Genomic DNA, 12,114 nt, shown 5'->3' on the forward strand with positions numbered 1-12,114 from the left:
CGCGGCCGCCCCTAGGGAAAAACCCGGCGCGCGTGCGCCCAAGGAGCCCGGCGCGCGCTCCGGGAGCCCTACGCACGGTGCGCAGGCGTGTGTCTTCTTGACGCATGCGCGGTTTCCCTCGAGCGCGCGCGCGGAATCCCCGCTCACTCCTGACATCCGCAGCTCCGGGTTTTTCCGGTGGTCCACGGTGGTGGGGTGGGGGGAGAGGGGGGCTGAGGTGATGGAGGGCGGGGGAGATGATGGAGGTGGTGGGGCTGAGAAGCAGGGGCCCGCGGCCACGGCACCCGGGCGTCCCACTTGGCCGGTGTGGCTCGGGAAGCCGGGGCCGGCCGCGGCCCGCACACCTGCGGGACGCGGGACGCGGGGCGGACCGGTGGCTCCCTGCGAGTGCTGCTGAAAGTCTGCGGTCCTTTCTTTCGTTAACTATGCACAGAAAGCAGGAAAGCGACGTGCAGATTTCCAGCTAGTAAGTGAAGAAAAGGGGGGAAGGACGCCGGCACCCGAGGAAGGTTCGGGAGCTGGTGCTGGGCCGGCATGGCTGGTCTGAACAGAGCACCCCGCAGCGGAGCGACCCCGCGCCCCGACTGCACACACCCCGGCCTGACAGCCGGGGACCAGGGAGGCCCTGCCCTCTGCCCGTCCACGCTCACGCCACACCTCCCCGTGGGGATCCCAGCGGAAGAACGGGTCGGGGGCGCAGAGGATGATCAGACAGCCTTCTGGAAGCCTCCATGAAGACGTGCTTTAGATGCAGTCAATAGGCAAATCCGTAGACTATGTAGATCGCTAGCGAGGATGCACCTCTTACTACTAGTTGAAGGCCTAAGGCTTCAGCTTGACAATCGTGCCTGAGTATTCAGCCCTGAAGCATTCTCATCTGGACTGTAAACTCCTACTTAACTTTCCAGCCGCAGCGTCTTTTTGACCCTTCTTCCCTGCCATCGTGTGATAATTCCTGCAAGGGAATCAAATCTGTCTTTTGTTATACTTCTCCATCTCACGATTCTGTTTCTCTGGAAGATTCTGAATAATCCACCAGCAATCAGAAGAGTAGAAATTAAGTACTGCAAAATTTTCTCAATCACAGTGCATTCCTACTAGGATATCCACATCAGTAAAAAGCCACAAGCATTTGTTAGTAGCCGGAAAGATGAGGGCCCATAAGCAAAGAGGCAGACAAGGAAGAAAGGGAAGCTCTACACCTAAAAATTCCCAGTGTCTTCCTTTTGCTGATCGGTTACCATCTTACGATCTTTTAACACACCCTTTCACAAGTTTATTTCTGGATATGAAAATGTTCTCCATTTATTTGGATATCCATGGAAAAAGTACTTTGTACTATGAATGTGACCATTTAAATTAGCATTTTTTCAAAACATTGCAAATATACTTTGGAAAGCTGGGCACTGGTGACCTGCTTGCAATCTTAGCTACTCAAAGGCTGAGATCTGAGGATCCCAGTTTCAAGCCAGCCTGAACAGAAAAGTCTGTGAGACTCTTTATCTCCAACTGACCACCAAAAAGCTGGAGTGGAGGTATGACTCAAGTGATTTAGCACCAGTATTGAGTGGAAAAAAAAAAAGCTCAGTCAATGCCATGAGTTCAAGCCTAAGTACCAGCACACACACACCAGATCAGTAATAGTCAAGTGTGGTGATGCTCATATGTAAGCCCAGAACCTGAGAGACTGAGGCAGAAGGATCATAAGTTTGAGGCCAACCTGAGCAGGTCATCCTAGATTACATAGCAAGACTTGTCTGAGAACAAAATAAAACAGAACAAAATAGTACTATAATAAAGCACAAACATAAATCAGAGTAAAATGTTTAATGTTCCTCCTCTGTGCTTTTTTAGAATAATTAGAAGTAAAATAAAAGGATTATAAACCAATGAAATGAATTGGCAAGAGCAAAAATGAGGAATTTAGAAGACTAAAACATGGAACCAGTAACACTAGACATTAAATTTGGATGGAGAAGGCACTTGAGGGGTGAGAACAAACCTTGCTTGCCTTGTAATTGTGGAGCTGGGCTTCTTCCAGACAAGACCAAAGAAGGGGACCACCAATGCATGCCAGAATTAGACCATGGCAACAAGAGATTTAGGAAACCGAAGTAAATATTGTCTGCTTTCTTTTGAGAAGAGCTAGTTTGATTTGTCAGGGACAGTGAATATTTTGCAAAGTGCTTCTATAGGGAGAAAGATTTATTTCTTAGTATAATTCTCTAGGAGGAAGAAGCCTGTAAATCCTCTCAAGAGATGGTAAGGATAAAGATAACGTAGTTATAGTTGGACTGTCATACTCAGCTTTGGCTTGGAGTGGAGAAGGTGAGGAAAGGGAAGACTTAGAGTTATAGTTAGAAGAAAAGAGATATCTAGAGGCTGTATTGCAGTAGAGAGAAAGAAGCCAAAGGGAGGAATTTCTAGGAGAGAGGAGACTTAAGAGAGGAGGCTTCAGTTCTACCTGGGCTTTTGTTCCGTGGTGTGATATTGAATCATAAGAAATGGAAGGCAGAGCAGTTGTTGGCTTCAGTACCCACAGAACAGGGCTGCAATACTGAGTTCGGTTTTGGATTCAGGTCAGTGTTCCAACAAACCCTATCTGCCAGTGTCAGCTTTCACACTTGTCAAACTGGACTGGAAAACAAGAGATGTGGACATTCTTGCAGCTCTTTCTGAAAAACAAAAACTGTACCAATGGTCGTTAACAGTTTTTACTCTGAAATATCATACATATTGTTATTTTGAAGTGGAATGAAACATTTGCTTGATTTTTTTTAATGTGTGGTCTTTTTATGTAGCCCAAATGAACTTGGGTCTTGCCATTTCCCTAGTTCAGCCTCCTGAGTACTGGATTATAAGTATGGACTACCATCCCTGAAGCCCTGATGATAATTTTTAAACAAACGCATTTCTTGACTTCCACTTGTTGAAGGCTCCATCTTCATGGTCCAAGCTTGTAGTGTACATGGGTTCCCTTTATCACCAGGCGGACTTAAATCTTTGTTTATTTTTTTAATGGAGACTGTATATGAGACTGTTTTGACTGATCGCCATAGAAATAGTAAGGGAAGGAAACATCAATTCATAAGCACTTACAGCTGATCGGGATATCTGGTCTAGGCTCAGATCTACTTATTTTTCTTTCTCTGTTCATCTGTTCTTCAGTTTATGAGATGAACATGTCATTGCAGTTTTAATTTAACTATTTCTAAAATTTTCTGTTCCAATATCAAGCAACTATAGATCTTTCCAACACAAATGTTTAACCAAAGGAATATAAATAGAAGTTATTAATACAAAAATCAACATCTTTAACACCAGGAGATGCATGCTATATGTAAAACCATTTTTATTAAGTAAATAGTTAAGGATGTTCTAGAAAATATTCAGTTACAGACATAAGCCTATAATCTGATTTGATTTCTAAATTTTTTTCTTGAAGTTCTTTTACTTGTCCAATATTAAATGCCTTATTAACATAATAAAGTTGAAAACTCAGAACAACACCTTGGGGACTCAGAAAGTATTATTGGTTATATCTAACAGACTGATATACATTTGTCTGGGTCATAACATAGAATTATATTTTTAAAACTTTTGGGCAGAAACTCATTTGAATACATCAAAGCTGCAAACATATAGACAAATACACTCTTAAGTTTTTATGGATAAACATTTTTCCACTGGAGGGTGCAATTTGACAGCATATTAATATTTTTACAGTTCTTTCAATGACTATAGTTTTAAAAATATCACAGACTCGGTTTTTTCAAAATACTAATAAAGAATACTGAGCAGACTTCATAAACTTTAAAATTAATGGCACGAATTTGAATTTGAGCATTATTGCACAAATTTTTAAAGATTTACTTAGGATCAAGTTATTTACAAACTAAACAAAATCATATTCTTTTGTTATATCTTTATGGATAACATATATGAGTTTCCTTCCTATTAATACTGCAAAAGTATATGCCATTAATTCATGATGAAGGAAAATACAGTCCCATCTTTTTTATTACAAATATTGACGATTTTTTCTAGTGCCCTATTCATTCACTTACATTTGTATATCAATATAAACTACTTTGCATTTATTAGACTTTATGCCCAGTAGTAATGTATGGCCTAAGAGTAAATTTTATAAACATAAAACTAATAAATAGTGTGTAGTCTGGTGGTTCATGCCTTTAGTTCCAGTCTCTTGAGAAAAAGAGTAGAAGAATCATTGTCCAAGGACTGCTTGACCAAAGTGAGAATCTCCATCTAAAGGTGAAATTCCACTTCCTTCCCACCCACCTTCCAGGTGATGAGCACCAAAATTCCTACAAGTAGATGGGGCAGAGGACTTAACCAGGTTCCAGAACCTTCCAGACCTCACTCTGGAGGCCCTCAATCCTCAGCTACCTGCGACCCTGCCCCCTACCATTTGAACCCCCTAAATCCCTCCACCCCTGCTACCATTATGCCATGTGTCATGTCTCCTGACTATCCTCAGTTCAAAGTGGAGTCCCTCTTCAACTTCCAGTAAACTTGATTTGATCTGTTGAGTTCACTTTCTCCTCTTTAAATTCTCATACCCCTATGATTCAGTTTCCTAACACCAAGGATCATTTTAAGAAATGGAAATGTAAGGAGAGCGGCCAGGAATGCAACGGGAGTGTGGTGTTCTGTGTTCTGCTGTGCATCTTCATGCATTCTACCCTTTACCTATCACCAATGTTTTTAGAAGTCACTTCCCCTAGATCCTGTCCTCTCACAACTGCCTCTTTCTGGTTCAATCTGCCCCTCTTTTACCAGACTTTTCTTTCATGCTTATTTACAAGAGACCCATGCTGATACTGTTCATCATTTTCCTGCTTTGTAACATGGGTGACCTCTAATCAGGAAACTGCCACTTTTTTTGTTTTGTTTTGTTTGTTTGTTTTGTCGGTCCTGGGACCTGAACTCTGGGCCTGGGCGCTGTCCCTCAGGTCTTCAGCTCAAGGCTAGCACTCTACCACTTGACCCACAGCACCACTTCTGGCTTTTTCTGCTTATGTGGTGCTGAGGAATCAAACCCAGAGCCTCATGCACGCAAGGCAAGCACTCTACCACTGAGGCACCTTCCCAGCCCCTGTCACAGTTTTTTTCTCTCTCTCTTCTTCCCTCTATCTCTCTCTCTCCCCTTTTCTTTGTGAGATACAAAATAAAAGTGTACCTTATAATTAATAATGGTTTAGATTCAATAAATATATAAGTGATGTGGGGTCACAGTAAATAAACCCTTGCACAGTTAAAAATATACACAGTGTTTAGAGTAACTCAGATGTGTGGGATAACTGTTTCTTTAAACACTGGCTGCAATGTTACTCTTTTTTTTTTTTTGGTTAGTACAGGACCTTTTTTGTTAGTACTTTCTCCAGTTAAATTTTTTTCTCCAGCAAAATCGGCTACCGATACTTGTTTATATTTTCTACTGTCACAGTGTTCCTAAAGAAATCTGAATGTTTTGAAAATACCTCCTATTTTGATTCTAAATGTTTTCGAATATTTCGCCACTTGTGTTTGCTTGTCAGAATGGCACAAAGAAGTTTTCAGAGTCATAATGTTGACCAATGCTGATCCTCCCTAAGAGCCATACACAGCAAATCTCGAACTAAATTTGGAGAGCGCAATGCAAAGAGCGAAGAAAAAAAATAATTATTTCCAGCTTAACTAAACTTTCAAGGGCACTTAACAATTAGAAGAAGCTTATAAGTACAGACAGATTTCCTGATTAGAAGGTTCATTAGTAAGAAGGTACAGAATACTAATCACAAGACTTGCATTTGCTGTGACAAGGTCTGACCTAGCTAGCATTCATCAGTGACAGTGGAATTGCTCCCCGGTGGTATCCACCACAGGCAAGGCAGGAAAAACGTGTTCTCCGTGGAGGAATTCATCAGAAGGAAGCAGAACTGCATCACACACCATTGCTTCCTGGAGCTCCCCAGAGGGCAGCTAGCTTCTTATCCAAATCAGTTTGTTTGGTCTGTAAAATAGAAAATGCTCAGGGGACCTTCACATGTTTAAGGAAAGTTTAAACTTAGGAGATTTGGAACAACCTCTGTCATCTGACTCTGCCTAAAATAATGTAATTGGCCCTGAGTAGGTGCTCTGGGCTGTATTAAATCTGTAAGCAGGAAAGGATACTCTGTATTAAGTATCTGGAACTTAAAAATGGTATATATTCTTGTAAATCTTCCTAGTTTAAAATATCATGACACTGTAATGCTAATTATGTGTTTACAGCAATCAAAATTTCATATTATAAGGCTGGAAGGGCCTTTTCATATTTCCATTAAAATGTGTATTTAATGGCTGTTTCCCCAAGTGATGCTTTAGGACAGAATCTGTTCTCATCGTGTAAATGCGTCTCGTAAGTGATGGTTAAGTTCGTAGAGTTACGTGTGGTTCTGTGAAAGACAAAAATGAGTCCTGACAATTTTCCACATGCAGAAGACTTATGACTAATTTATTATGAAATTTAAAAATTGAATACATCCATTAGAATTATCTAACACAAAATTCATCTGCATGAAGTCTGGAGTCAGACAAATCTGATTTTGAAATTTCTTAATTGTTTATGCAGTTATTGGTCTCACTTAACTTCTCTGTAAAATGGAAACTAGTAGGCTCACAAGACAGTACTGAGCTTAGAGATCTGAGGACTGTGGTTCAAATCCTGCTTAGGTAGGAAAGTCTGTGAGACTCTTATTTAAAGAGCTGTGGCTCATGTGCTAGAGGGCTAGCCTTGAGCAATAAAAACCCAGAGAAAACACCTAGGCCCTGAGTTTAAGTCCCAGTACTGGCACAAAAGAAAAAAAAAGGAGAACACTAGAAGGAACAAGACCCTGAGCTCAAACTGCAGTATTGATTTTAAAAGGAGAGGGTGGGGTGAGTATTGAATTTTTCCTAACATATATATATATATATATATTTCCTAATATATATGGTTATTATTATTTTAAATTGTTTAGTAAACAGTGCAATTATGAGAAAACACCAAAAGAGGAGAAAATCAATGAGTCAAGTACAAACCTAGAGGAGTGGAGACTTGGATTAGGACTTAAATGTTATAATTTATTACAATTATTATAATTAAAATTTTAGTTTTTAAGGTTTTTGAAATGGATGGTAAATGAGTAAGATATTAGGTAAGGATTAAATGATAATTCAGTTAGCATTGTCTGCATACCTGTCGACTATGAGATTCCCAAAGATAGATGAAAATTCCCTTGATTTAAGTCATTATCAAGTAAAATTTTTTTACAATCCATAAGCCTTAAGGATTCAAAGTTAAAAAAATTCTTCCAGATTTTCCTTTTGTTTGTTTCAAGTTATATATTTCAACAATTTCACACGTTACTATATAGAGATCGGACCTGTGTAGTTATAGCAAAGGGGTATTTTCATAGTCTGGTGTTTGCTGATATTATCATAGCAACAATTTCTGTCTAATTTACTACATTTGTTTTGTTTTGTTTTGTTTTGTGCCAATCCTTGGGCTTGAACACAGGGTATAGGTGTTGTTTCTAACCTTTTTTTTTTTTTTTTTTTTACTTAAGACTAGTGCTCTACTTCTTGAACTACAGCTATACTTCTGGATTTTTTTGATGTCTAATTGGAGATAAGAGTCTCATGAACTTTTCTGCCTGGGCTTTTCTGCCTGTGAATTGTGATCCTCAGGGCTCAGCCTCCTGAGTAGCTAGGATTTTAGGTGTGAGCTATTGGTGCCCAGCTAATATACTTTTATACCCAGCCTCCATTGGGATCACGTGTGTGGCTTGACATAATTTCCAGGGGAGGAGCAGCAGGCTGAGATACCCCTCAGAAAGAAAAAGTCCTGCTTCTTTACCACACGTGTGTGTGTGTGCGCGCGCACACACACTCAGACGTGTTTTGTATATGGTATGGCTTTTCTCTCCCCTCAAATCCCTCGTACAGCCTCTTTGGAAGGTCACTGACTTGCATAATGATTTTTCAAGTGAAGTAATTTCCATCTGCCATCCATTCTGGTTCCTGTGGGCCTCACCTGCAACTCCAGGTTTTAAATAATTTCCATCAAGTGTAGTTTCTACCCCCATTCACAGAAAATTCAGAATACAGATGTAACACCGCTGTCCACATTTCATTTTGTCTTTGCAGTGATGAAAATCGTGAACTGGGCACACACGCTATCTGCCTCCCGGACACAGCACTGCCCCCTCAAACTACAGATAATGGTGCCATTTGCTCAGCTCCCCTGGACTTTGGTCCCCTCATCTTTAGAAGGACAAAGGTATGTGAACTTTTATATGCATCATACAGAGTGCTTACAGCAGGTTGGGCATGAAACAGGATGGAACCATTTCTGTCCATTTCCCTCACCCTTCTCATCACAGTGGTAGTGGTTTGTATTCACAGAAGACCCCAATAAGGTACTAGTGGAGGGGGGGACTAGCTTAAAAGGACATGGCAGACAGAGAAGCACAAAGATGCAGCTGCCTGCAGGTACAGCAAGCATGCAAATGGGGGCAAGGGGAACAAGGAAGGGAGTCCATCTTGGGAAATGGACCAGATGGAAGGCAGCACTTGTTGGACACATAATATTTGCATCATGGTCCAGGATAGAGCTAGCTGGTCAACAGGGCCTACAAAAAGAGAAGAGATATAGCCAATCAACAAAAGCCCCAGTTACTCCTGAAAGCCTGTTCCCCACCCCAAATTGATGCAGCTGGGACAGAAGCAAAAGCAGCACTAAACATCTCAGCCATGATGCCAGGTCTTGTACCAGCATCCTGTGAACCTTTGTTTCCCTTATCTTCCTGACTCAGTCAATTCTTCTACCAATCCAAGACCCCTTAAAAATATCCATAACAATACTTGCCCACGAAAGAGAGATGGTAAACTCACACAATCTCACGTGCATGTGATGGTTGACTTACAATGAAGCCATGTCCTGATAAGCCCACAGTACGCCGAAACTACCCTCTGTCAGAAATTACTGCATCTAAGTTACAGAGCGTCGTAGCTTAGGCACACGGTACACAGAAGAGACGTGCAGAGTATGAGGGTCCAATTGTGCATCTCACTTTCACTGCCCAGGGGAATGACAGGGCATCATTCTCACTGTTACCAGGTCAGGAGAAGGTCAAAATTTAAAGTATGGTTTTTCCAGAGTGCCTATCACTTTCATACCTCCAGAAAGTGATAAATCGAAAGTCCAATCTCTGTAACTTGGAGATTGCCTGTAATCACCCAATAGATGGTTGATATTCATTAACTATTTAGTCAGTTAGTGAAGTTAGAAAGCTAGGTTTATAACCCAGGATTGGATGACATCAAAGTTGAGCTTTTAATCCCTGTTCTTTATTTTTTTAATTTAATTTTATTTTTTTGTGAACATACTGTACAGAGGGGTTACAATTACATGGGCAGGATAATGCGTACATTTCTTATCAAGCATTGCAGCCTCCTCCTTTGTTTACCCTTCACATCCCTTCCGAGCTTCCCCCACCCCCCGAAATCCCTGTTCTTTAGAGTAGCTCTTCAACTTCCCCTGGTTAATTGGAGATGGAAGATTGTGTGTGTGTGTTTTCTTTTCTTTCTTTTTCTTTTTTGCCCAAGTTTGTCTCAAAACTCAATCCTCCCAATCTCATTATAAGCATGAGCTACCAGAACCTTGCACCTTTTTCTTGAGGTCTGTCATGGGCATTTTCTCCTTTTGGTTGCCTGAATCTCACCCCGTTAAGTCCTTTTGGAGACTTACCATTTTTGCATTTGGTGTAGTTTTGTGTGTGGGGGGGTGCTGCATGGCTATTCTGACACCCTTTACCTGGCTTTTGAAAATCAGGAAACATGCTGGAATTAACTCTCCTGAATGGAATTACCTCACTGAAGCTGTGCATTCTTGTTTCTGTCCTAACGGTGTACTGCCGTGGCTCCATTCTATTCCCATCTGTTCTTCTGGCTAGCCTCTGTTACACAAGGTGCTGAGTAGTCTTACAATACATATTTTCTGAAGGGAACCTGTTACTTGTTCTTTGATGTGAATCCTGTCAAAGAAAATACTCATTTAGTGTCAATATTTTTCAAATGCATGCATCCTTAGTGGAAATGAACCTCAGTGATTATCAGAAGGAATCCGTAGTTCAGTGCGTCTGGATTGCCGGTTTGGGAGGAACTTGGACTCCTCTGCCTGTCAATCAACTGCTTCCTTCCAGATGCTCAGCTACAGTCACAAAGAAACTGCCCACCGAAGGCTCAGTCTTGTAGATCTGACTGTGTTTGTACTGAAACAGTGCAAATTATATACAGTAGATGTAATCTTCGTGATACATGTATAACAACTCTCATTTGTTAATCTTTGTATAGACATATTAACAGATAATGTTAATTTATATATGTATATATAAAATATATTAGTATACCATGTAAGTGCTCTGACATTGGACAACATATCCAGTCCCCAAAGATTTGTATTTTTTCTTTTGTGCAAGTTCTGGGGCTTAAACTCAAGGTTTAGGTACTGTCCCCGGGCTTTTTTCTTAAGGCTAGCTCTCTGTCACTTCCAAAGATTTGTATTTCTAATCTAAATCTCTCTCATCAGTTCCAGAATCCTGAACTCACAGACACACATATGTATATATGTATGTTATATGTGTGTTTAAATATACATAAAATAAGTCATTACATTTAAAGTCATGTTCTTAATAATAGGAAGAGACCATGTTATAGTAGTAATACCAATCAGATAATAAAGCAATCTAATTTTAACTATTAGAAATTTCCACAAAGTTTCCAAGGATACTATAACCTTTAGGACTCAAACAATTTAATTTGAAATATGTGGTATTAAAAAATCAGTATAATTTAATAAACAAACATTTGTCTTGACCAATGATGATAAAGCAAAAATGAGATTTCCTAGAAGAAATAATATCATGCTCAGGGTTTAAAAATGGCTATGATTTTGTGTGTGGGGGAAACAATGCTCAGATCTCTACAATGCTGCCCATTTTATCTGGGAAACTTCATTTTCATCTCTCTTGAACTGCCTTATCAGCAACAGGAATCTAAGGGAGTTGTGAGAGTAGGTTTAGAAGCATAAAAATGTGACTCATGATCTATAGATGAACATAAACACACAAGATAGGATCAAAAGTCACTAGCTCATCATAACTGTGTTCCAAAACCAGCATCCAAAGGAGCAAGTGAAGGACCCAACCGAGAGCAGGTCCTTCTGAGATGTTTTGTCAAGTCCAGAAGGCCTGGGGGTGAGGGATGAATCCAGTCCAGCCTGGGAAAATCTGCTCCAGATTTGAAAAATCACCTCATCTTCCCTGTAAGAGGGTAAGAGCACACACTGCCTTTAGAGTAAGTCTGTTCAGGAGCTGGAAGAGGGGTGAACAGAGTTGGCCCCTGGGGTGGGCGAGACACCTGTTCCCTTCTGAGTTGAGAACTGGACTGGGAGCATTACGACTGCTTCAAGAATGTTCTCTGAGTAAGACAATGGCACTTCCGAAAATCTACTCCCGTCTCATCTTCTACTTCAGTGTCTTCCTGCTCATCTCCAAAAAGAGTAAGCCTTTTGTGTCCATTGAACTCTTTTATTGGCTTATTATATTGTTTTGTGAATAGTTCCTAAGGTTGCATGTTCTGTGAAATACAGTGCCTTGCACAGAAGTATTTGCTGCTTTTTGGTGTCATCAGGTGTCCTGTATTAAATGAATCCGTGATCTCAGTCATTGTGGCAACCTGTGGTATGCCTTTTTGATTTCAGCAAGTATTTTAAGTTGGGAAACCTGTTTCCCCACCCATTTAGAGATGAGCAGAAGGACAAGAGCTGTAGAAAATAAGGTATTTTGTTGTTGTTGTTGTTATATGTGTGTGTGTGTGTGTATGCTTCTAGAAAACAGAATTAACACTTTATAATCGCTTTCTTTGCAAAGGAAGTTCTTCATGAGCTGTATCACATTTTATTCCCACCTCTTACATTTTTGTCCTCACTTCTAAAGAATTCTGTATTGCAGCCTTTGCTGTCTCAACGATCCCCAAAGTATCTCTTTTGTCAGAGGAATGGATATCTATTGTCATATGCTACCATCT

General features: G+C 40.6%; 1 protein-coding gene across 1 annotated transcript in view; it reads left to right on the forward strand.

Annotated features, from left to right (window-relative positions):
- The first annotated feature begins 2,086 nt into the window (after positions 1–2,086).
- The window catches only part of Crb1 (crumbs family member 1, photoreceptor morphogenesis associated), a 144,524-nt gene continuing 134,496 nt past the window's right edge, over positions 2,087–12,114 (forward strand). The window contains 2 exon segments of the mRNA XM_013017298.1: positions 2,087–2,114; positions 8,173–8,305. Of these exon segments, the coding sequence (XP_012872752.1) occupies positions 2,087–2,114; positions 8,173–8,305 (161 nt within the window).

Source organism: Dipodomys ordii, unplaced genomic scaffold (genome assembly GCF_000151885.1).
Source record: "Dipodomys ordii isolate 6190 unplaced genomic scaffold, Dord_2.0 Scaffold35, whole genome shotgun sequence".
NCBI lineage: Eukaryota > Metazoa > Chordata > Mammalia > Rodentia > Heteromyidae > Dipodomys > Dipodomys ordii.